General features: G+C 49.4%; 10 protein-coding genes across 10 annotated transcripts; 5 read left to right on the top strand and 5 right to left on the bottom strand.

Annotated features, from left to right (window-relative positions):
• Positions 1-21: 21 nt before the first annotated feature.
• On the top strand, positions 22-1,124 carry N7509_006323 (carbon-nitrogen hydrolase family protein; the record flags this gene model as incomplete). Its single annotated transcript, XM_056630960.1, has 5 exons — positions 22-66; positions 158-246; positions 333-398; positions 439-737; positions 796-1,124. The coding sequence occupies 5 exons, from the start codon at positions 22-24 to the stop codon at positions 1,122-1,124; spliced, it is 828 nt and encodes a 275-aa protein (XP_056490262.1).
• Positions 1,125-1,614: 490 nt separating this feature from the next.
• On the top strand, positions 1,615-4,070 carry N7509_006322 (fungal specific transcription factor domain-containing protein; the record flags this gene model as incomplete). The annotated part of the gene is made up of 3 exons (XM_056630959.1): positions 1,615-1,717; positions 1,771-3,759; positions 3,835-4,070. 3 exons carry the CDS (start codon positions 1,615-1,617, stop codon positions 4,068-4,070), a joined length of 2,328 nt encoding a protein of 775 aa, XP_056490261.1.
• Positions 4,071-4,229: 159 nt separating this feature from the next.
• N7509_006321 (NAD(P)-dependent alcohol dehydrogenase) lies at positions 4,230-5,462 on the bottom strand (the record flags this gene model as incomplete). Its single annotated transcript, XM_056630958.1, has 4 exons — positions 4,230-4,968; positions 5,040-5,185; positions 5,250-5,378; positions 5,436-5,462. 4 exons carry the CDS (start codon positions 5,460-5,462, stop codon positions 4,230-4,232), a joined length of 1,041 nt encoding a protein of 346 aa, XP_056490260.1.
• An 809-nt stretch (positions 5,463-6,271) lies between these two features.
• On the top strand, positions 6,272-8,068 carry N7509_006320 (sugar porter family MFS transporter; the record flags this gene model as incomplete). The annotated part of the gene is made up of 4 exons (XM_056630957.1): positions 6,272-6,491; positions 6,539-7,236; positions 7,299-7,539; positions 7,599-8,068. The coding sequence occupies 4 exons, from the start codon at positions 6,272-6,274 to the stop codon at positions 8,066-8,068; spliced, it is 1,629 nt and encodes a 542-aa protein (XP_056490259.1).
• A 456-nt stretch (positions 8,069-8,524) lies between these two features.
• On the bottom strand, positions 8,525-9,667 carry N7509_006319 (uncharacterized protein; the record flags this gene model as incomplete). Its single annotated transcript, XM_056630956.1, has 1 exon — positions 8,525-9,667. The coding sequence occupies one exon, from the start codon at positions 9,665-9,667 to the stop codon at positions 8,525-8,527; it is 1,143 nt and encodes a 380-aa protein (XP_056490258.1).
• Positions 9,668-10,862: 1,195 nt separating this feature from the next.
• Positions 10,863-11,848, top strand: N7509_006318 (uncharacterized protein; the record flags this gene model as incomplete). The annotated part of the gene is made up of 2 exons (XM_056630955.1): positions 10,863-11,186; positions 11,273-11,848. 2 exons carry the CDS (start codon positions 10,863-10,865, stop codon positions 11,846-11,848), a joined length of 900 nt encoding a protein of 299 aa, XP_056490257.1.
• Positions 11,849-12,120: 272 nt separating this feature from the next.
• N7509_006317 (uncharacterized protein) lies at positions 12,121-13,439 on the bottom strand (the record flags this gene model as incomplete). The annotated part of the gene is made up of 3 exons (XM_056630954.1): positions 12,121-12,747; positions 12,818-13,223; positions 13,258-13,439. The coding sequence occupies 3 exons, from the start codon at positions 13,437-13,439 to the stop codon at positions 12,121-12,123; spliced, it is 1,215 nt and encodes a 404-aa protein (XP_056490256.1).
• A 2,011-nt stretch (positions 13,440-15,450) lies between these two features.
• N7509_006316 (dynamin-like GTPase vpsA) lies at positions 15,451-18,047 on the bottom strand (the record flags this gene model as incomplete). The annotated part of the gene is made up of 9 exons (XM_056630953.1): positions 15,451-15,619; positions 15,673-15,757; positions 15,814-16,069; positions 16,123-16,380; positions 16,410-16,763; positions 16,826-17,567; positions 17,696-17,790; positions 17,884-17,953; positions 18,025-18,047. The coding sequence occupies 9 exons, from the start codon at positions 18,045-18,047 to the stop codon at positions 15,451-15,453; spliced, it is 2,052 nt and encodes a 683-aa protein (XP_056490255.1).
• A 396-nt stretch (positions 18,048-18,443) lies between these two features.
• N7509_006315 (H(+)-transporting V1 sector ATPase subunit A) lies at positions 18,444-20,747 on the bottom strand (the record flags this gene model as incomplete). Its single annotated transcript, XM_056630952.1, is given in 5 exon segments — positions 18,444-19,397; positions 19,475-19,876; positions 19,891-20,141; positions 20,230-20,314; positions 20,397-20,747. The coding sequence occupies 5 exon segments, from the start codon at positions 20,745-20,747 to the stop codon at positions 18,444-18,446; spliced, it is 2,043 nt and encodes a 680-aa protein (XP_056490254.1).
• Positions 20,748-21,815: 1,068 nt separating this feature from the next.
• N7509_006314 (oxygenase MpaB family protein) lies at positions 21,816-23,428 on the top strand (the record flags this gene model as incomplete). Its single annotated transcript, XM_056630951.1, has 4 exons — positions 21,816-22,169; positions 22,238-22,266; positions 22,334-23,060; positions 23,162-23,428. Coding segments are annotated over 4 exons (1,377 nt in total), but the record flags the coding sequence as incomplete, so codon positions are not given.
• Between the last annotated feature and the right edge of the window lie 1,452 nt (positions 23,429-24,880).

Raw genomic sequence — 24,880 nt, 5'->3', positions numbered from 1 at the left:
ACAGAGTAATAAATCTATAGGATGGCATCAACTCGACGCGTTGCCGTGATCCAATGGCATATCAAGGTAGGTCAGACCACTAGCCAGCCCCAGCGCTGCCCAGGGCAGCTATCTATGACGCAGTGAGGATCCAATTGGTAACTGATCGACTTTGCAGGATGTGGAGGCAGAACAAAATCATGCCACTGCATGCAACTATATCCGGCAGTCTGCAGCTGAAGGCGCAGAGCTAGCCGTTCTGCCTGAGTATGCAATGCCTCCGTCTATCCATGGCGTTGCCACCAGGTGCAAACGAGTTGGCAAACCGAATCTACTACTAACACTGCGCTCAGATACCATCTCAGTGGAATGGTTCCCAATGATCCCCGCTGGGCAATCCAAGCAGCTGATTCTGCCAAGTACCTTGCCAACTACCAGGCCCTCGCAAAGGAATTGAAGATTTGCATCGTACCCGGAACGATCATTGAGAAGCAGGAGGGACCGAATGGAACCCCCCATCTTCTACAACACAGCTTATTTTATATCTAACGATGGTTCGATCCTTGGATCATATATCAAGAAGAACATCTGGCACCCTGAGCGCCCGCACCTCACCTCTTCCGGCTTGGACCGCCATGTTGCCATCGACACACCGATCGGTCGCGTGGGCATGCTGATCTGCTGGGATTTGGCGTTCCCCGAGGCATTCCGCGAGTTGATTGCCGATGGGGCTGACATCGTGATCATCCCCACATACTGTGAGTGATAAGCCTATACCCCAATTACAGCTCTTGTTCTCATTGCTAATGGGTCCAGGGACCCCACACGACGCCTCTGCGGATTGTATCAAGTACAATCCAAACACAGAAGGACTTTTCCTCGAAACAACACTCACAGCCCGCGCTTTCGAGAACACTTGCGGTATCATCTTCTGCAATGCTGCCGGGCCATCCGAGGATTTCCTCGGCTTGTCGCAAATCACCCTTCCTTTGGTGGGGCCTGTTGCGAAAATGGGATCCGAGGAGGGAATCTGCGTCGCCGATATGGACCTTAAGGTGCTAGAGGTTGCAGAGAAGAATTATAAGGTGAGACAGGATATCAAGAAGGACGATTGGCATTATGTCTATCGGCATAGTTCGAAGTAGACTTGGCGATGATGATACTACTAGTACTGCACCTTATGCACCAGTCATCGAAAATCAATATTCCAACATTCAAATTCAGTTCTTTTAAATATAATAGAATCAACCTTTTCTCTCCAAGGTGAAAGAAGATACTCCAAGTTAGTGAACACAATTTATTACATTTTATTGCCCGTTTATTACTGGCCTTGGCGCCACTGCGGGCCTGCGGAGGGACCTTTTTCCGCGCCCCAAAAGTGTAACCGGTCTGCCTTTCTTGAGTTGAATGATATGATCGAGTACACCTGAACATGATCAATGGTCAACAAGAAGAATGGCCTCGAATGACCCTTCAAATTCAGGTAGAGAGTTGACTCCACAACGGCTCCCCACTCGAGTGAGGACCGCCTGCGAACGATGTCGGCTTCATAAATCTCGGGTAGAGTGATCGCGCTTCGGCATCCTGCATGCATATCGGGCCGTTACTAAATCAAGAATCCATGGTAGTGCGACAATGAAAGACCATGTTTGCTCTGCGCACGAGCCGGCGTCGATTGCCAACAGCTACCTTCAAGCCGGACTCCAACAAGCAGGGCCCGAAAAACCACTGCGCGGAAGTAAGTTCACCTATGTTTCTTGCAAAGAATCATTCACTCACTGCGAGAAAAAGGGGAACTAGCAAGAACACCTACTCATGGTGATCAGCGTTATATCTCACAACCTAATCGCAATTCGCATCTTGGAAGTGGTCGAGCCCCCGCTCGCAATCCATCTGATGGGCTTCGGTCTGCAGATTCCCCTGATAGGATAGACCAGCCCTCTGTTTCTTCAAATACGGGAATCCTTTCTCCGCCAACTCATTGCGATGAGGCTCAATCCGCCCTAGGAATCGCTCAACGGATTTTCGAACTTTCTAGTCAACATATTGACGAAAGCACCACATCTGCCATTCCTGGCTATCGCGCCGGTGCCAGTACTAATTACAGCGTCTCGGCATCCGCTGCTGCTGAAGACTATCAACGATCGCCCATCTCGTCAATCTTGGGAGGTCCATTTCCTCCTATGGACTTGGTTTACTGCCTTCTCGAAGAATATTTTGATGCCATACATTGGTTCTCATTAGCTATCTACGAGCCAAAGTTCCGCAAGATGCTTAATTCTATCGCAGATGGGTCTGCCAATCCTTCCGACAAGCCCTGGCTGTTGCTATTATCAGTCATGCTCGCAATGGCGACGTGGTACCAATCCCAGAGGACTGGCACGGATTTGGCCGATACTGGGGAAGAATGGCGAACCTTGAGTGCACGGTTGCTGAAAATAGTCGAATCAAATCTCGTGGAGATAATGGATCGACCATCTATCACAGCAATTCAGACCTGTGTTCTTCTTGGGTCTCACTACGTCTACCACGGTCGCCCAAGCCTTTCATTTTCACTGTTAGGGACCACCATTAAAATGTCCCAATCACTGGGGTTCCATCGGCGGTCCACCAGAGGAACCTTCGAGGACATAGAGGAAAGAAAAAGAATTTGGTGGACCATTTATACATGGGACCGATTCGCCTCAATCACATACGGCCGGCCATTAGGAATCAGTGATAAGGATTGCAATGTTGAGATGCCGGTCGATACTCCAGAAAATCCTCTTTTCCGCGCAGCGCCAGCCGATCCGGAAAGCTTCATCACATACTCTCCTTATCAACGGGAACTCAATAAGCTATACTTGATAGCATCACCGGCCCTGGAGATCGTCTTTGGTTCCCGGACAACTGGCTCCGATAATCTAACAGGAGATGCGTATTATGAGCTAGCGAAAGAAGCAACACAAAACCTTCAGAGATGGTCGAGTCAACTACCAAGCCATCTTTCCTTGAACCTGGGACAAGACTTGTCTCTTGATGAAGACCTCGAATTCAAAGTCCATGCATTGCAGTCCTTGGCATTACAATTGACCTACGATAATGTTCTTATTGTTCTGCATCGACCACTACTCAACCGACAGGTTGACTATCTTTCCAACAAAACCCAGGGAGGCTCAGCCTTCCAAGGGGACAGCCCTATTGATCATTCCAGTGCAGGCCCCGCAATGACCCAATCGAGTTGGAACTTCGACGGGATGAATTCCAGATTCCAGGATGACAGCTCACGATTGTGGATGAATGCAGCAGTGAGAACATCCCGAGTGACAGAACTACCTGTTCTCGCTCAGCTTGCCACAGATAGCCATCTAGTTGCATTTCTCGCCATCAATCTTTTCAATGCAGCAATTGTTCTCGCTGTGATGGCCCTTTCAGAGCCACTTTCCGACATGGCACAGGACATCAAGCGAACAATTACTCGAATTTTGCGTCTACAGGATCTACTTGGGAAACGCTCTGCGCTGTCAAAGCAAAGTACTCTCGTCTTGAGAAATGTTGTCATTTTACTCTTGCACCGAGAATCGGCCACAATTTTTGCACCTATTTCCGGCCCGAATAGACAACCTCACGCCCTGTCTCAACAGGACTCGATTTATCATGAATCTATGTCCGTCGAAGACACACTTCGCCTGCCTCTTAATCCAACCCTGGAATCCCGCAACCAACACCCAGGAGATCAAACATGGCTACCCCCAAGTAGAGCAGATCGGCTTAATGAAAGCTTAACATCGGTACAATATGGTACGTCTAATGCCTTGGGCACTTCATGGGAATATCGGGGGAGTATAAGGTATGAGAACTAACGTGAGTATGCAGTCTTCGGCAGCAACGAAATTGCTTCGAATTTGGTCCTAGGTACAGAAACTCCTGTGCAGGGAACCTTCGCTGATGAAACTATCCAACCAAGAGGCAACTGGAGCCCATCTTCAGGCTATGACTGGAATGCCTCTGGCATTGTTGAAGATGGCTTGCGGCAGAGTACTTATGACGCTATCGACGGCGGGCTGTGCTGGCTGTGGGATACGACATGGAATGGATTTGAACGACAATGACTGATGTTTATGTACATTCACTTACTACGGACTTAAAAATATTATTTTTCCCGGAAATATCGTCCAAAACGGCAGTAGTATACGATATTCATATATGCCCTTCGAGGCTTCTTCATCGCACCGCTATCATGAGAGTTGGATTTGAATTGTGATCTTGCGCTAATTGAACTTATTCGCCTCGTTCTCGTCAACATCAGGTCCATAAATAACACTTTTAATTCCAGCGCGACCAACAACATTCTTAAACGCGTCCTCCGCGTCTTCAAATGAAAACTCATGGGTAACGAGCCCGTCAAGTTTGACTCGACGCGAGTTTAACAGATCAATCGCCATTTTAAAGTCTCCAGGCCCATAGCGAAAGCTTCCTTTGAATACGGCCTCTTTGTCACAAATTTGACCGACTGGCAGAGAGGGATTCGGGTTGCCCAACCCAACTTGTACGAAAGTACCCCCTCGAGTAAGAGCATGGATGCCGCAGGATAGACAAGGCTCGGCACCGGTTGCATCTAGAACAACATCAAATCCATAATCCAGCCCGACTGAACTCAGCAATCCCTTCGCATTGATCTCTGGAGATTCAGTGTCCATTTTGTATGCATGGGTAGCACCATGCTTCAAAGCAGAAGCAAGGCGGCTATCAACGACATCAATAGCAACCACAGTCGAAGCTCCAAATGCGCGTGCAACAGCAGAGCAAAGCAATCCGACTGGTCCTGCCCCGAAAACCGCAACCGAGCTCTCCTGCAGAGATCCCGCAAGTCGACAGCTGTGCACTGCCACGCTCAAAGGCTCGATCATAGAGCCATCGCGGAGAGAAAATATGGGACGGCAGTTTATAGCAGCATTCGCTGGGGGCGCGGTAGTATTTGGCGAGGGTTCCGTCGTAGGAGAGGAGTCGCTGCGAAGCGCATCGATTCGCATAGATTGTAACGACCACCGCGGCAATAATGGCAGATGTTGCAGGCAAACCCAGGCTCAAGCATCACGCGATCACCAACTGCAAGGTCGGTAACCTTTTTACCGCACTTCACGACAATCCCGGAGGACTCGTGGCCTAGGATGATTGGTTTCTCCACGACATACTGTCCAATGCGACCATGTTGCCAGTAATGAACCTGCGGTGGTATCGAAATTAGACTCTGCTGTACAAGAGTATCAATGTGAGGGCCGTCTTCTTACATCGGAACCACAAAGGCCAGTCGCAACAATTCGTACTATTACATCGCGATCGGTCTCGAGATCAGGAACGGCGCGCTGTTCATAAGTGAACTTCCCTCCGGGATGGAGCACAAAGGCCCGGTTGGCTGTCTAGAATCGATCAGTCGATGCAAGGGACAGCACAGTTTGCTTCGTAAAGACACCTACCAGAGAAGGATCTTGCAAAATGGTCATACTTGCTGCGGTCTGTAGGAAAAGATGAAGATTCCACTCTAAGATCTACCTAACATACGAGGAGTTAGTTATAATTCGTTCCTTGGCGATAATTACGGTTCCGAAGCTACGACGCCTTTCTATCTACTTGTCCCGTGCCGGAGCGAAAATTCGGTTAACTGGGTGGATTAAAAACAATATCCCTCATCACTTCCCCTAATACTAAAGTCATTTTATCAGCACGGGTCACTCAAAGCCGGTCGGGATCGGCATCCGAGTTGTTTATTGCGTTCCGGCGGGCCGACAACAGCATCCCCGGAACCGAGTGACCACTCACAGATCAAATAGGCCGCCGGATCAGAATGACCTGCAACGAAGGGGATCCACCTCCGTCCCAGCTCCTTTTGGCTTTCATGGATAGTTACCCAATCGCCAGTCACTAGCCAAGTGAATTTGCGGTCGAGATGAGGCTTTTTACTTCAGGTATAGTTTTTGCGGAGACTATCCAGAAATCCACGAGGTAAAAATCCTGTCAATTACTCTGCTGCTAGGAATTTGAAGGTAAGACGACATAGCCCAGCCCTGCGGAGACTGGTACAAACAAGGGTTTGGGATGTGGACATCTCGTTCGAACTCCACCCCCCATTATCCCGCATAATCCCGGCCTGGAGTCGGAGGATATTCTTCTTCCCCGTGGAGGAAAATCGCGGGGTAGAAATATAAGAGTTCTGCCCAATGTGAAGGCAGAAAGAGAAAATTCAAGAGGAATCTTCAATTCAATTTCTCGTCAGCGAAATCAATTCACTACACTATCATTTTCTTCCGTTACTATGGAGAGCAAAGGAATTGCTGGTGATGCAGGGGTTACACTGACCCCGGGAGACCGCTCCCAAGCCATTGCTGCTTTGGCTGAAGAGCAGCAGGGCTGGCTAGAGAAGAAGCTCAAGCCGAAGACCATGACCGCCCGCTATCCATTCACGGGGAAACCCTTGCTTTGGGCAACATGTGGATTTGGCAGCTTGGGTGATGCCCTTTTCGGTTACAATTCAGGTATGCCAAATCAAAAATGGACCAATGAATATATGCTGAATTTTTAGGTATTATGTCCGGTCTACTGGTGAATTCGGTCTTCATATCTCGCTTTTTCAAAGACTATGGGGGTGCCAATGGAAGCACGGATGGTGTAAACCCTTCGATCACCGGTATATCTGTCGCATGTCTGCAGGCTTCCGCAGCAGTAGGATCACTACTGGCAGGTCGACTAGGTGACATTATCGGCCGTAAGAAGTGTGTTCGCATTGGTGCCTTCATATATTTCTTCAGCGCGTTCATCCAAATGTTTGCACCTGGATTTGGTACCTTTGTGGCCGGTCGCACGATTCAAGGATTGGGCGTTGGGTTTTTATCAATGACCGTTCCTATCATTCAAACCGAGATTGCTGCACCCCATCGCCGAGGATTAATGGTGGGCATTGAGTACACATTCCTAATTGCTGGCTACATGCTGTCTTGCTGGGTTGACTATGGGTTCTTCTTCGCCTTGCCGAGTGATATGTCTTGGCAGGGTCCGTTCATCATTCAGATCATCCTGTCGTTCATTCTGCTTGCCGCGTCTTTCTTTCTCCCCGAAACGCCTCGTTGGCTTGCTATGAATGGTTTCAGCCAGGAGAGTCTGCAGACTATTGCCGATCTGCACTCTGATGGAGACACACAGGCAGAACATGTGCAAAAGGTCTACATGGAGATTCAAGAAGCAGTTATCTATGAGGCCCGTCAAGGAAAATCAACCTGGAAGGTATGTTTCCTAGCGCTTCTGCCCGCGAATATTTAGATCACTTACTCATGAATCTTGAACAGGAAATGTTCACACGCTATCGCAAGCGGACTATCGTGGGAATCACAGCCCAGATGTATGCCCAGATCAACGGAATCAACATCATTTCGTTTTATCTTCCGAGCACTCTAGCTTCTGCCGGATACAATGAGAAGAAGTCACTGCTGCTCACTGCCGCGAATTCACTGCCTTATACTGCTGCGACTGTTGCAACTTGGTGGCTGGCAGACCGATGGGGTCGAAAGCCACTGCTTCTTGTAGGAGGTAAGCTATAGTTTCATGCGGGTACTTACGACAAAAGGCTAATTCTGGAAACCAAAAAGGTCTCGGCATGGCTGTCCTCTTATCCATTGTCTGTGTGTTTAACGAAGCTCCCTTGAGCATTCAAATGAAGGCAAACGGCCAGTATGCCTTCGTCATGCTGTATAATATTCTCTACGGATTCACCTGGGGACCAATGCCTTGGCTCATCCCCGCGGAGATATTCCCACTTCGTGGACGCAGTAAAGGAATGGCCCTTGCTACGACAAGCAACTGGGTTTTCAACTTTATTATAGGCATGGTATCGCCGGACGCATTCGCCGGTATTCATGGGTATTTCTACCTCATCATCGCATTCTTCTGTCTGTCTTCGGCGGTAGTGTCGCATTTCTACTATGTCGAGACGGCCGATCATACCCTGGAGGAAATTGCTGTTGCCTTTGGCGAGAAGGCGTTTGCGAGCCCCGACAACGAGGTGATGGAAATTGCTCATGACGATTCTAAGTGTGACAAGGGGCAACATCTAGCCTGATGGATCCATCTCATCATGTCTCGCGCACAATTCTATATCTCTAGTTGGACTCATCTAAGACTGACTCATGCTATAATTTCAAGCTGCAGACTCTCAAAGAGTAATTGAATTTTTCAAGTTAATCAGATTTGGTAGAATCCTTTCCGATTCCAAAACGCAATATACTTTTTCAGTAGATCAGGTGTAAACGGTATAAAGTTGACCCCAGAGCTATCCCCAATAGCTCGCAAAGTGTTGGAGCAATCATACCGAGGGGAATATTGCCCTACTTCCCAACGTGTAAGTTGGCCTAACACTCGCTCTTGTAGGAGGGGAAGCAAAGGTGCCAAAGGCCCATCGGGCTTCTGGGTTCGAATAACCTGGTGTAGCCATTCATTATATGCCACCATCCGGACCGAATAGCCGGCTTCGTTTATAATGGCACAAGTTTCTTCGACTGTAGCTGAGAGGTTTTGATCAGGGGATAGATTGCAGCTGGAAGTCCTCTCTCCTGCATGCGCCGAACCATGCCATCGGCCGTCTACTGGCTCTGACCGTATCCGATATCATATCGCATAGCCTGAAGATGCGGTAAAAGTGGCCCGTTCTCAAGAAGCTGTCTCGTACCCGTAATGAAGCCCGTAGGCCCCATACATCAATACTGGACATATAATGCAAGGCACTGCGACGCCCCGTTGCAGCGAGTCTTAGCACATTGCGAGTCCCTAAAACATTATCGCGATAGTGTTGCTGGTATGTATCGCAAAAGTTGACCTTCGCGCCGATATGGAAGATGACACTAGCCCAATTGGCTAACCACTTGAAAGTCTCTTCGCCCAAGCTTAAATTATCATCTGCCATGTCACCCTCAAGTACCATGATCTTTTGCATGATACCGGGGGATGCTATTGAAAATAAATCGTATCGCTCCAATTCAGCATAGACGCGGGATTCTGCGGTTGAGTTTCCTTTCTTCCGGACGAGACATGCAACTTGTTTCACCCTTGGTCGATCCAATAGGTCTCTCAGCATATTGATTCCGACAAAGCCGGTCGCCCCAGTAATGAAGACTTTGCCTTCATCTTCAGACTCCCAGTCGATAACAAGTGACAGGTCGTCAACGAGATCAATATCTCTCTTACAGGTCATTGTATCATCTGGAATTTCTTGGTCTCTGAAATTTCTGAGATAAGGAAGCTTTTCCAGTTCTCCTAATTCTGAGTTATGATAGAGCTCATCCGTGGTAATGAGGTGCCCTGTTCGGTCGTAGATGGCGGTGATGAATGCAGCGGATTGTATAGAGCTGACACCCGATAAAAAGAAATCGTCTTGTTCGTGGACATGAGTCACTCCCAGGACATCCTTCCAAAGCTGGGCGAGAGACGAAATATTAGATGCACCCCTGCGGGCAATATTTGCCTGTTGTTGGCTCTGTATATGTGTCTTTCGGTCGCATGCCATCTTCGCTATTGGTGGTCGATCAACCTTCCCACGGTGAGTGAGTGGGAACGCAGATAGGAATTCGATGGTGTCTGGAACCATGAACGATGGGATATTCTCTTGCGCGAATACATTGATTTCTTCTCCTAATTCCGTTTCTTCCCCTCTGAAACTATGCATGGAATTAGACGCGATACCTCAGGGATAGAGTTGAGACATTGCTGGAACACCACAGCCTAATTGACTCTAGGGTTTTTCTGGAGCAACCTTTCCACTTCCTCGAGCTCCAATCGATATCCATTATGTTTGATTTGCAAGTCATGACGACCAATGAAGTCTAGGTGGTCGGGTTTATCGAACTGGTGATATCGCCCAATGGCGACAAGACAATTTAACCGAGCGGAATCCGCACTGCTTTTTGGGAGTAGATAGGAAGCAAATGGCTTTATCTTCTCGACATTGCCTCGTCCTAGTGACATTATTCTCCACGACAGCCTAGTTCATGCTAGCATACATGATGGAATCCGTCAAAGTCGGGCATCTTTAGTGCGTGATTTCAAACACAATGACCCCATTTCACTAAATACAGTTCTATCGGAGATAATAAAAGGTGATCCTAGCGTTCGACAAGGCATGAAGACGGTTTTTGTCTCTATTGAGTCAATATACAGTATTGATGGTGACATAGCCCCAGCTAAAGAAATCGTGAAGTGCGTCAAAGATAGTTTACCTCAGAGGAACATGGTATTCGTGATAGATGAAGCACACTCGAATGGGATAATTGGCTCGCAAGGTCGAGGTCTGATCTCATCTCTTGGCCTTGAACCCGAATTCGCAGTTCGCCTACATACCTTTGGGAAAGGGATTAATGCATCAGGAGGTTCAGTCTATCTGGAAGCGTTCTTTCATACGGCAGAGCGATGTGAAAGCTTACAGCCTTTTCCAGCAGCTGTTTTATGTCCACAATTGGTCAAAGAAACTATCATAAACTATGCTCGGGGCTCTCTATTTACTACCGAACCAACTCTCCTATCACTGGCCGCCGTGAGAGCCTCATACAATATCGTCACAGGATGCGAAGGAGATCAGGTGAGAGCATATCGAAGCCATTTTGCAGACATTTTATCTAACATCTGTTGTACAACAAGAGGCGAGAGAGACTTCAGGCGCGAGCTCGCTATATGTACCAATCTTTTACCAAACACCACCTGTGGTCAGATGCGTGCGGTACGGGCCGACTCAGGAACACTGGGTCGGTTGCGCTGATAGAGGTATGGGAGGCAGCCCAAGACAACAACTGGCTCCCTTATAGATTTTCCCGCAATTCACTCACCTCCCTCAACTTTCACATTGCCCCCACCCTTCAACATTCAACATGTGTTGGCACAGGTGGATTCCAGTCACTCCCGAAGGGTGCAAGGCCTCAAATCCTCATATGGTGATGCACAAGGAGACAATCTACTGCAACACTGTGATTGACACGGCTATCAAACTATCCCAGCCGGATAGCCATCCTAACGATGTCGAGAAAGATGGGCAATGGCGCACCGGCAGCCGCGTCAAATTCGACGTTTGCCCCGATGAGAACAACAAAATATTTGACTCGTTCAACCGCAGTATCGAGGTCAAGCCTCTCCAGATGGTCAATATCCGCTGCCCGTGCTGTACGGGTGAAATATCGACAGTCGATGCATTGCTGGTAGGTTAAGTTCCCAGGATCATGAAGTATTGGAGATAAGTGACAAGACATGAGGGGAAGCTGACCTTGTGATCATCTACAATTAGACCGATCCCAATTTCCAATCCTCCTATGCTGTCCTCCCAAATGGTCGACAGCTTCGCATCCCCAACGTCACAGAGGGACTTGACGACTACCTATGCCAACCTCTAGATGTGCCACTTCTCAAACTCAGAATCAGCAAGACGAAGATACATGAGGTCGAGGATAGTCTCTTCGACAGCGACTCAATTCAAGACGAGCATAACAGCGAAACATGCCTACAGTGCCAGTATCCCCTGGCTTGCCCCCCACCGCTATTATCCAGAAGTCTGATGGACGCCGACATAAGCATCTCTACATTTCGCAGAAGGATCAAATCGCAAGCCCGCAATCCCCAGATCTGGCAAATGACTCCGCAGGGGGTAGCTTCCGGCATGATGACTCCCGTCTATCGCAGAACCGATGGGGACAATGAGGCGGATTACTGTGACGAGGAGGACGAGTTTGAGATTCCCGACTTCGGATGTGTCGGGTTGAGATTTCCAGTTACCAAGACTGTAAGGCCTCCGTTTGTGAGTCCTATTCACGGACTGATTCAAAAGCTGGATGATGAGCGGCCGGACATCCACCAGGGGGCCTAAGATCTCTGCTATCATTGCTCTCGGTTCCGAGTTCGGGGGTACCCTCATCTTTTCTCAGATGGTTTCACCATTTAGACGAAAGGATAATAGGAGCCAATCCAAATGGAAATTAAATTTCATAAATTTTGGACAAATGGGGTCTCATCTAGTAAAGTATGTAGTATGTACAGTCAGAAAGAAAGGTCGTGGTAAAAAGGACAGTGTTGGTGATAGCCTCCCATAAGCCATCTTCAAAAAATGTGAAGAAAAAAAAAGGAAAGTGTCGTAGAAGTTTAGCGATAAGCTGGTTCATGAGTCACTGTGATCGTTGTATGCTGATACACATGGTCGACGTTGGCAAGTTCAACATCGCCGCCCGGCACAATTGCTTCGGTAGAGTCATTGCCAGTATGGGCAGCGCAGACCGTCGAGATGGGTCCCTTATCGTTCGACTTCTGCGAGAAACCTCCAGCGGTTCCAAAGCGTGATTTCTTGTGGCTTGAAAGGTCGTGGTAACCATCCTCTCGTTTCGATTCGATCTCCGATTCCAAAACGATACTCTTGCGGGTCAGAGTGTATTGGAGAGTGTCGCAGAATCCAGACAGTGTCATTAAAGCACCAGCAACGCAGAAATAGGCCACACTCGGTGAGTGGCCACTAACGGATGCCATGCGCCCGGCAGACAACGGCAGTGTCAAGGCGATATATGCGATCGGGTACAGGACCATGTATGAAACGACTCGGTTCAGGCGCTTGAGACTTTCCGTGTAGCTGCTTCCCAGAATCTTGGATTGAGAGATCTTGCGTCGGAGTTGAAAGAACATAATGGCGTATAAAACGAGGTTCAGGAATTGAGCGGTGAAAATCCAGATATAATGAGTCCAAAGACGGAGTACGGGGTGCTGCGTGGTCATCCAACACTGCGAGCAAAGAAATGTCAGCAATAATTCCTCGAAATTACTAGGTCCAGGAGCGAGGGAAAAACCATACCCATCCCACAGAAGGCATCCATACGTGGGATCCGTGGGCAGCGATCGGAATGATAACCAAGATCACTCCAAATATCCACAACCCGACCACGATGGATACAAAGACGCGGTGGCTAACCTGTCGACCGAAGCTGACCTGCAAAAATGTGTGCAAAGCGATTGCGAGCACGAAAACTCCACTCATAGGATCACCGATCTGAAGCCAAATTCCCTGCAAGAAACATCCCGGGTCCTCGGCATGAATGGAGTTCTGGTCGATCCATCGCAGACTGACAATGAATCCCAATCCTTGAATGAAATCAGCGAGGGCGAGATTGTACATGAGAACGACATATTGGTTGTATCCAATGTAGCGTTTGTAGTACTTTTTCCAGAAGATGAAACGATAGGTGAAGAAACACAAAAGACTGAATGTGGAAATGAGAAGAAATCATCGCCAACGAGGCAATGGCGATGAGACCGCCCCTCTGCAGCGAGGGCAATGGATCGATGATCCATGAGCCAGCTGCTGAGTTGGCGGAGTTGGCGTCCACACTGCTTGCCGAGTCATATTCGCGGCGATTCAGCGGGCTCATGGGAGGAGGATTCCGCGTCATCAACCATTGTACGATTAAGCTCGACATGACAGCTGTGAATAAGTGGTTGAAAGGATCGACCCGAAAAAAAGCATCTCTGCATCCAGGGGACCGGTCTGAAAAGATCCTCGGATCTTTATATGGAACGCTTCATGTTTGGGGAGTGGTCTCGATCAGCCCCTGAGGGTGTTGGTCCATTCATTTGCCCCACGTCCAGGTACGGGTATGAAAATCAGGCAAACTCTTTCGAACTAGAGTTCAACGCGGGAGAAGTCGAAGCTGGTTTTCTTGCTGTCTGGGCACTAAAATGATGGTGGCAAAAATTGATGTACCCGTGCTAGCTCCGCGGCCCCTCTAATAGTGGAGTTTCTGGAACTCTAGAAGGTAAGTTAGTGTCGCTAGTTTATCAAGTTGAGGGTTGCCCCTCTAAAACCCAGCCTATCGCACGCATAACATTCGCACAGCGTCACAGCCAAGAGATCTGCGAAGGATTCCCACGCGGCGCCGATCAAGGAAGCCATTCACAACCAAGCAAGACCCATTAGTCCGAGACCGTCCTTGGCATATGGAGTATAGACCACTCTGGTTACAATCCACCGGCCGATAATGTAGTTCCCGGGTTCAGGATGCTAACAGTGGGTTTGCAAAAGTCGACCAAGCCATGTGTTGTGGTACCTTAGCCCATTTTTCGGGACGCGATTACCGCGCTAGAGCTTCCGATCGACCTGATCGGGTCAATGACTTCCTAATTTAAAGAAGGTAAAGTATGGTTCAGTGGACACTGTCCTTGACTTAGGTCGCGAAAACCTGGAGGGTGGCCAGGGCTGTGTGGGCGGATTCACCGCGATGCAACGTGCACTTGGTACGAGCGCACCTAGACAGTGGGACCGGTTTGTTTGTCTCAACTTTGGGGAGGCTGGAGAGTTTAAATTGTCGCGTGCTTTTGCAATTTTTCTCAATACCCAGATAAGTCTGCGCCGTGCTGTTATAACTTATCGGTATTTGGAATCGATGGAGATGGAGATGGAAATGGAAATGGAGATGGAGATGGGGATGGGGATGGGATTGAGATTGAGCGGAGATCGGTTAGTCGCCTCGAGTTCGGCAAACAGTCGCCATGCATTGCCGCCTTGTGGGGGATGCAGCTTGACATTCTCAGTTTCTGGTGTCTGTATGTAAATTCGGAAAGGGGTGCGCGCAGTCTCGATCCACCAGCTCGATCTGGTGTGATGGTAGTCGAATTCGTGGTAATGGTGGTGGCATCCGCAACCCTGTGAAGAGACTATTGTATCAGAACCAGAACATGATGCTCATCCGGCGAGCCTCTTCACTTTGACTTGTCTTAGCTGGTCTTGACCTGTCTTAAATGCCGATTTTTTGAGGTTGAGCAAAGAAGAAGTATGTTTTGCACGATCTGCAGTATAACTTGTTAGGTGTGAACCATGGTAAGCTGCGACCAAACGGGTAAATGCGTACCTTAGGTAAATATCCGAAAATTTCATACTAAGAATACTGTTATATCTCTTGTACACTACGCTCAATATACTGGAAACAGGAAAAGTAAATTTCTAGACAATATCATAAGTGTAGTAGAGACAAGATCGTTCATTGATTCCGTCGTCAAAGATTCATGGAAGAGAGAAAAGACAGCAAACAAGGGAGGAAACGGTATAAAGCTCTCAAATTTGGAAAAAAAAGGATAACAAAACCACGCAAACGAATCCAAATTCCCAGCATGGTGAACATGAACTCCTTTCACCAAGGTAGCAGCAGCAGCAGATCAGGAGAAAGAAACCCCCCCGCTAGGCCAGACAAGATCTAAAACAATCCAGACTCGGGCAAAATCACGAATGAAAGTTCCTCTTGCTCCCCACTCGATTCAACTAGACTCAGGAGAGAAATGGTAAAGGGCAAGGTGTCAATGCGAAAGTACGAAGTCTCCATTTCGTTGCAAACAAAGAAGATGTGGTCGATTCCCAACTCCACCAACGCGATCAATCCAATCATACATTCGGCTCGTCATCGGACCCAACAAAGAGAAAGAGATCCGGTCCCCTTTTTACTGCACCTGGCTGACGATCTCACTAGCGCGACCCAAGCTCTCCACCATTTGCTGGCACTCCTTTCGTCGGCGGATCGTGTAATCACTCTCCTTGAGCAAGTCATCCAACTCGTTGTTGCGGTACATGTTCTCCAACAGCTCGCGTTGCATCTCGTCCTTGGTGAACCTGGATGGTGGTTAAATTGGATGAAGGTAGGATATCAAGAGACGAATACTTACTGCACCAGTGTGTACATAACAGCCTTGGGGACCATGTCGATCATCGTGCGCTTCACGATGTTGAAGTAAGAGGTAATGAGCAGCTCTGTTTAGGGGAGTTAGTCAACTGATGGCGGACGTTAGGCTTCGAGAAGAACTTACTGATAACCTCAACCTCAGTAGCCTCCCGCTCCGACAGACTGGCAGATGCCTTAAGGGTAGGTGGGGGAGCCTCCATGGCGGCCATCTTCTTCTTGTTCTTCGAGGCCCAGAAGCTGCCAAAGAATCCACTTTCCTTGGCCTCGCCAGTGGTATCCAAAGATGGGCTTTGGGCGCGGGCGGGCAGAGGCTTGCCGGTCTTGGGGTCAACCTGTGTGGGTTTGGCGGCTGACTGGCGCTCGTTCACGAGAGTCATGGCCTGTGCAAGTCAGTGAGGCTGCCAAGCTAAATAACTCATTCGAATATACTTACCCGGTGTCCATTGAGGAAGTCGGGGTGACCAGTGTTAATGTAGGTGGCCTCCATGTTGATCAAGTCCCTGACCAACTTGTTGGAGGGATCCATGCACTTCTTGAAGAAGGCGATAACCACAGCGTGGAACTTCTCCTTCAGCATCGGGTAGCGGCGGAACAGTTGCTTGTTGAGCAGTTGACCTAGGATACGCACCAGCTCATCGTATACCAGGGCGATACACTTCGTGCTGGGGTCCTCCAAGCGCTTGATCTGCTGCTTCACAATCAATTCGAAGGCGGTAGTACCGACGAACAGGGCGGGGAAGAACCCGACGAGTTATAGAGAATTGTGCGAATGTCAATATCCTTGACAATATCAAAGGGGTCCACGGCCTTGACACCGTTGGAGTAGAGCTCGTGGAACACAAAGCTGATACGAGCACCACCAGACAGCTCAATGCTGGACAGTTCCGTGTTGTTTCCTTCCAATACAGTGCGGTATTCATTGCTGAACTCGGTGATGATGTTAAGGATAATGTTGGCGCTGTTGCCCAGCATCGAATCGCCGAGTTGAGAAAGTTCCGACGTGTATTTCTGGAGAGAAGAAGAGATGCGAGCCTTGATATCGGGAAGGGTTTGCTTGATGTGCATCATCAAGATCTAAAGCGAAGTCCTGTTAGTCTGTGATTGCGGCCATCCTCTATTACCATGACCAAACATACCAGGTTCAATTTCCGGGCTAGGTACGGAGTACCGCAGTATGAAGCCTTATTCCTGTAGGCCTTGTGGTTCTCAAAAAAGTTCTTCTCGTTCTCCAGGGCGTAGGCAATCGGCTTCTTGTTCTCAATGTCACGCTGACCACGGTTGACGACCGGAACGTAGCCCAGACGCAGGGGAATAATCCGTCCAGCGAGAATATCCACAACGTCGGTTCCCTCATCCATCAGATCGACCTTACTCAAGACACCGATGGTGCGTTGTCCCTCGGGGTCCACCTCGCGTGCCAGCTTGAGACCGTCGGAATTGGCGAGATCCTGGTTGGCCGAGGTGACGGCGAGAATGATGGCATTGGGTTTGCTGATGTACTTGAGAACCATGTCCTTAATTTGCTTCTCAATGTCCTTAGGCTGGTCACCGACGGGAACCTTGGTCAAACCGGGCAAATCGACGAGGGTCAGGGTGAGGACATTGGGCGAGTAGATGCGCAAATTGATCGGAATGGGCGAGATGCCGGCGTTCTTGCCAACCTTGGTCTCAGTTTCGCGGACGATCTCATCGCGGATCTTGTTGAAATCGAAGAACTTCTCCCCGGGCAGGTGCAGGAATTCACCGTACTCGTCAACGTTGGCCTCGCTATCGGATGTGTCCAACTTCTTGTCGCCGTTCGCTTGTGCGCTGGCTGGCTTGTTGATGAGTTGCAGGATGAGAGGTCTCCGGGTCACAATTCCAGAGCCACGGGGCAGGCTAAAGCAGGCAGAAACGTTGAGGTTAGCATTGGCTGGCTTGACGATAATGTTTGGGGGGGGTCCCCGCCACCGTTGCGGGGAGCTTGCGGCGCAAGGCCCTAGGAGGTTTGTTTGAGGAGCGCATACAAATCCCGGCCGACAATGTTCTCTAGTACTGAACTCTTTCCGCTGGACTGCGATCCAACGACAGCGATTTGTGGCAAGTCGATGGGGTTGTGAACCTAAATGAAAGCGGCGGTGTCAGTCGTTGGGTACGAAGAGACCACGAATGCCGCATATAAAGTATACGATGAGGGTAGGGCACTTCAACTTACGCCGACTGTAGAGAAGACATCTTGGAGCTTGTTGACCAGCGAGATCAAGCTGGGATCATTAACGTTTATGCTGCGCACGAATTAGCTGGGGCCTTATCGGAGATGGTGGGTGACAGGGGGGGTGAGGGGGCGGTTGCGCACGAGTGGCCAGTTGGGCTTGCCATGGCTGGCGATTATGTGAAGTATTCCGGGTCGTAGAGGGAGAAAGGTAAACTTAAAACGAAAGAGAAGTAAAAGCAGGAACTTGGGGGGGGAGAAGGGGAGCTTGAGGAATGGAAGCGGCAGACTGTTTGTTGGCGAAGTGAAGGCGGTGATGACGGTGGCGGGCCGCGCAGGACACAAGCGCAAGCACGGGTAGGCATCCACGGGGGAAGGTCTCGTGGCTGTGGATTATACTTGATGCCTACAGATCTAGATTACTTGGTCTATCACATTAAGTCAACCTCCCCAAAGAAGAAATCTTATTGAACATAACTACAGGGTAATGTGTGCTGGTAACAAAAAGCCGGAAATAAAGTGTGGAAATGCAAAAAGCGACGGATTCATGTCCAGATGCCAATCTACTCATCCGAGACCGAAGCGAATCGTTCTGTCATGGACTGCAGAATCTTCTCGTACTTGGCCGACACCTCCTGCTCGTCGTCGGGGACCTCGAACTTCATGCTCCGTAGCGAACTCTGCAGGTCGGTCGTGGCATCGCGGACCTTGTTCCAGCTTTGGCCCTGGGCGATGGCCTTCTGTGCCTCGTCGTGATAGCCCATGAAGGCCTTCATCATATACTCAGTCTTCCACAGCGGGCAGAACTGATCGTAGTCACTGTATCCGTTTTGCTGAAGGAAATCCTCCTTGAGCATGGCGGCCAAATCCAAAGTAATCTTATCCGAGTCACCCAGTGCCGCCTTACCAATCAACTGGACGACTTGGTCCAGATCCTCGGACTTGGACAGCAGCTCACGGATCTGATCACGCAGGCGAGGGAAGTCGGGGTTGTGCTTCTCGTAATACTTGTCCAGGACGGCGTTGTATTTGCTGTAGGACATGGAAGTATTGACCGAAGGGAAGTGCTTACGCTGGGCCAGCTTCTTATCAAGACCCCAGAAGACTTGAACAATACCCAGGGTACTGCTAGTGACGGGATCGGAGAAATCACCACCGGGAGGGCTGACAGCACCGACGATACTGACACTTCCTTCGCGCTCAGGGCTACCCAAAGCATTGGTCTTACCGGCACGCTCGTAGAAAGAGGCCAGCTTGGCACCCAGGTAGGCGGGGAAACCCTGATCAGCAGGCATTTCTCCCAGACGACCCGAAAGCTCACGCAGAGCCTCGGCCCAGCGAGAACTGGAGTCAGCCATCATGGCGACGTTCTTGCCCTGGTCACGGAAGTATTCGGCAATAGTGATACCAGTGTAGATGGAGGCCTCACGGGCAGCGACGGGCATGTTGGAGGTGTTGGCGATTAGGCAGGTACGCTTCATGATAGGCTCCTTGCGGCCATCGACATTGATGGAAAGCTATGGTACAGGGTACTGGTCAGCGTATCATTCGGTGATGCATTCAATGATCTTTCAATGCGGATATAACAACATACCTCGGGGAAATCCATCAAAACCTCAGCCATCTCGTTACCACGCTCACCGCAACCAACGTAGACGATGATATCACTGTTCGAGAACTTGGACACGGACTGGGAAATGACAGTCTTACCGCATCCGAAAGCACCGGGAATACACACGGTACCACCCTGGACACTAGGGAACAGAGCGTCCAACACTCGTTGACCAACAATGAAAGGCGCATCGGCGGACAGCTTGTCGCTAGTGGGACGAGGCACACGAACGGGCCAGGTCTGCATCAGGCCAAACTCGGTCTTCTTGCCCTCAAACTCGACCTCCAAAAGCTTCTCCTCGACAGTATGGCTGCCTGCGGGGGCAATGCGGGTAATGGTACCGCGAGCGCGGGCGGCAGGAGGATTTTGTGGTCGTTCACCAGACTGTTCTCGAACACGGTACCCCAGATATCACCACCGGTGATGTGGTCACCGACCTTGAAGCCGGCGGGCTTATAGTCCCATTTCTTCGAGCGGTCCAGCGCATTGACGGAGATACCACGGGGAATATAGATGCCCTCTGACTTCTCGGCGATGGCACGGAGGGGTCGTTGGATACCGTCGTAGATTGTCTCCATCAGACCAGGGCCGAGTTCGACGGAGAGAGGCTTGCCAGTCCGTGAGACAGGGTCGCCAACTGTCAGACCAGCTGTAGAAGAAAACCCGGAGCCGTTAGCATTGTGTTCGAGAGGTGTTCGATCGATGGCATACGTGGCCCAGGGAAGGGGGAGCTATACCGGTTTCCTCGTAGACCTGAATGGTAGCCTTGTCCTGATCAATTCGAATAATCTCACCGGACAGGAGGTCATGTCCGACTTGACACTAAAGCGAGCGGGGAGGTCAGTATCTCTACGGTCAGACATTCCGGGGCGATCTGTCGGGGGGGAGCTCTCTGGGATCTTACCAGCTCGTACATGGCACAGCCGATCATGTTCTCGGCCACCACGACGGGACCGGAAATGGAGAAGATGGAGCCATGCTCCTGAGTATCCTTAGCAACCATCGTGGAGGTGATTTGTGGAGAGGTGGGCAAGGAGATGGAGGTGGTCGAGCTGGCTGGAGCGGGCGAGTCTGGAAGCGGTGGCAGCTCGGGCGGTGGAGACGAAGTCGGAGTGGATGGTGGTGACTCGGATGGTATTGACAGTGCTGACACTGGCACTGGCACTGGCACTGGCGACACTTGACTCTCGGGTCTGCTAATGAGATCAAGCAGGGACGGCCGTGCTTTCAATCGAGGCCTTCCCAATCCTAGCATTCGCTATGGTGTTGGAAATTAAGGGTAGGTGTATGTAATAACTAACTAGCATATGAGGACAAGAGTGCGCCGACTAATACTCGTGGACCCCCCTTAAGCTGACATCCAATCGATAAATGCCGGGGAATTGGCGCCCGCGATCGGCCATATTTTTGGGTGAAAGGACAGGGGTCCAATATCTCATTGGTTGAAGGACGAAATTCATGACCTTGAGGAGGCTTTGTCTACTAGTTAGACACTCTACAATCTACTAGCTAGCATGGAGTAACTATGGAGTACATTCCTGGTAAGATTATCCCCCCACGTTTAACCCCGCCTATATTTACCAGTAGGCCACCGAGAAGCAAAGGTAAATCTTCCTATAGAATACTACTAGTAGTAAATATTTATTCGGTAGCTTTGCGCCATGCAGGCATGATAAGGAACTTGAACTTGAATTTATTACACAATACTTTGCAGCGACCAACATTCTAATCCTGCAGGTACCCGGCCTCCAGGCTGGAATCGACTGCCACAATACTAGTATGTCTCTCGCTCATCGACTAACAAAAACTGACAGCTCACTTGGAATTATGTATTATCGCACTAATCCAAAGACCAAGGAGTGTTTAAAGCACAAATAAGCATAAAACTTGCTATGTAACCCAGGCCGCATGTGATGCCTTAACAGTTGTATGACAGCCGCCAACTCAATAAGGTATACACGATGTTCGCCTTGTGACAGCTCCTCGTGGGACCACTCAACCAATCATCAAGGATACCGCATACACCGAGATCCTAGAGTACATCAGATTACTGAACGTGTAGCCAAACAGATTCAGCACAGCGGGAGGTACCTAGTATCGATCTGCGGGTTCACATGCGATGCCCTAACCCCCGCTCGCTTTACCCCGGACCACGGACCACGGTTGAGATGAGTTGACAGCTTGCCACAACGGTCATGAGCAACTCCCGTGGCTTCAAGTTTCATTATATATCTGAAAGAAAAATGCCCAACAGAAGCAGAAATGCATCTAGCATATCCCGTTCTCTGAAATCGTGCACCATACTACCCGTGTCAATATCAGGATGGCCTTGAAAAGTCCCCAACATGGGAACAGTACCGAGTGCCATTACTGGGGCTACTCCTTTCACTGGACCGACCTCCATCGCTCAGAGGACGAGCTACGACCCCTCGTTCACACGTTTGATAAACTTGCCGATGAGTGTGTGCAGCGCTTGAATGAAATCCCAACCGAGGGGGATTCGGACAAGCCTTTCAGGAAGGATTTATACTCTCTGCTAAAGAACCACGCAACAGAGGATCCCAAGCTACAGGAACTGTGGACGCAGATAAACGCTGTACCCGAATGGGTTGATTGGCAGCAGATACAGCGAGGCCAGGATGTATTCTTTCGATATGGTCTTCCAGTCTTGAACGTGGTGAGTGGGAACTATACAATAGTCCTTTGACATGCAATCCAGTACTGACAACCCTCTCACCCTTCTAGCTCAGTTTTGAAAGTCTTCTCGGTGGCATGTACGTATAAGACTCATGGCTTCCCATGCTATATATTCTCCATTCTAACCTGTGGACCCGTATATAGGGGCGCAATCCGAGTCGTCGAAACTCTCGCTCGAACCGGTGGTTTCGGAGCCAAAGTGGTCCGCCGCCGCCTCTTAGAAACCCTCCAACATATTCTACAAGTGAATAGTTCAGCAGACGGAATGAAACCAGGAGGCGAAGGGCACATCTCATCTGTCCGCGTCCGACTCCTCCATTCCTCCGTCCGTCTGAAGATCATGGGTCTGGTGGAACAAAAGTCCGATTACTATGATGTCGACAAGTACGGTATCCCAGTCAACGACTTGGACTGTATCGGCACCATAAATACATTTTGCAGTTCAGTCGTCTACATGGGGCTACCACGTCAAGGGATCTTTCCCAGCACGCAGGAGATAGAGGACTACATCGCTCTCTGGCGATTAGTCGCATATTACATGGGTACCCCAACAGAGCCGTTTGAAGACCCGGCCCGAGCACGCGCAACGATGGAATCACTCTTGATCTCGGAAATCAACCCTACTGAGATTGGAAAGGTACTGGCCAAAAACATCATCATTGGTCTGGAGAATACGGCGCCGGCTTATGCCTCCAAGGAATTTATGGAGGCACTGAGCCGGCTGCTGAACGGCGATTTGCTTTCGGATGAACTAGAGATCCCCAAATCAAGTCTTTACTACCGTTTAATGGTCTGGGGCTATTGTTTCTGGGTCTCGGGGGTAGCGTTCGTTATTCCAAAGATTTATTTCCTTGACAGATTGGCAATCTCGGTAAGTACTTTCTTTCTCTATTTTACCCCTGCTGGGCTGCACTTTACTTCAAGTCCTGCAGGGAAAACAACATATTGCTGATATTTGACATTGCCCACCAGCTCCGTCGTAAATTCTTCTATTCAATGTTACTTGATGAGAAAATGGGATTGGGAGGGGAATCTCGTTTTGAATTCAAGTATGTGCCTACTCTTACCCGCACCACTCGACTGGGCCAGCGGCGGAGCACCAAGTTCAAAAGACCAGGCGTAGAAAGCGTGGCGAGGCTGGGCTTGCTTGCTGCGCTGACTGGGGTTGTTACACTTCTTCTGAGTCTTCTATTTGCGGTAAGAGTGTTTTCGGCGAATCATCTCTTTCAGATTGTGGGGGTATAGCGCGCATGCTTTTGTGGGGGTCTTTTTTGGGCTTCTTTTGACGATCATGATGCCCTTGATGAGATAGTCAATTATGTTAGAAAAGATCTATAGTTTTTAAACCTTACAACATAATAAAAATCCGTCTCTCTCCGTCGGGTCTTCCCCAAAGGTCAAGAAGGCCCGATAACTGCTCGGCTGCCCATTGCATCGCTGGCGTCGCCACATTGGCCCATTGAAATTTTAGGAGAGAAGCCGGTAGCTTGATCTGGATGCCCATTTATCATCCGATTCTGCTGTGTGCTGTTGGGTGCTTTGTTGGGTTTGTTCGCCGAGATGTGGATGGTTTATACCAGCTTCCCCATGTGGCTGGCGACCGATACATGAAGGATAGGGTTGTATTCATCGATATTCATTCAAGTTGCTTGGCTCCTATCGAAAAGAAGGAAATCTAGGAGCAGGAAAAAGGAAAAGAAGCAAAAGGTAGATGAGAGAGCGGAGTTAGGCTGAGTCTGGTTTGGGCCGCAGTTCTGTTGAGGTCATGACGGCGATCTTTCTGATCTTGTTAGGAGTGTGATCGATGCTGAAGATTTCACTATCAAATTCAATGTCCAAAGAATATTAGTTCACCACGAATATGTAGTTCTATGGTACTGTGGTTTATCCTGGTGCCCATGTAGGATGGCGGAGTGGGCGTAGGCGACCGAGGTCAAGTCGGTGATGGCGAAGAGACTGAGGAGTATTTCAATAAATTTCGATTTGAATCAGGTATGGCCAGAGCCCAATAATGTATGTGCTGTCACTGTGTGATTCACCATGTGAGGCGGTGGGCAACAGTCGATCGGGCCATGCATGACGTCTACACTAGACTGGGGGACGCGAGGGGAAATCTCAAATCTCCCTGTCGCCTCGAGAATTTCCCACCTCAGGTCGAACTGGTCATTGGTCATTGGTCATTGAAGTGATTCAAATTTTAACATTTTGAATATTTTAAACTAAGGACAAAACATAAAGCTAGTTGAGGTAGAGACAAGTAGGACAGCATCGTATCTCGTGAAACATCTAATTCCACAGTCGCCCCAAATCTTTGGTGATAGACTTTAGCGCGTAATCAGTGGCTTGGAATGCTCCCTCGTTCGCATGGTTTACTTCTAGAAATAGCACACACTGCTGTCAGCTTGATGATTCGGTTCTCTCCCAGAGGAGTCACATACTCCGCATCCCTTGCAGGAACAGGTGTCGTCGCAAGTACAACCCTGGGCACCGGTACAGGTGCAAGTCGCTCCACAGCCACAGCCCATGATGGAAGAGTAGTAGATTGAAAGAGGCTAGAGGTTGAAATAGAAGTGATAATAGGAAGGGGTCCTTGATTGCGTGATAACTGCGATGGATGAGGAGATGAAGGAGTCAAGAAATGGGACTTCTTCATTTATATCGACGCACCGGGTAGGACGGACATCATGATGG

This window comes from Penicillium cosmopolitanum, assembly GCF_028827165.1.
Source record: "Penicillium cosmopolitanum strain IBT 29677 chromosome Unknown utg000006l:49.0-5199605.0:1.0-5204138.0, whole genome shotgun sequence".
In the NCBI taxonomy this organism is placed as follows: domain Eukaryota; kingdom Fungi; phylum Ascomycota; class Eurotiomycetes; order Eurotiales; family Aspergillaceae; genus Penicillium; species Penicillium cosmopolitanum.
The sequence above is the reverse complement of the archived record's forward strand: the minus strand, read 5'-3'. Positions and strand labels throughout refer to the sequence as shown.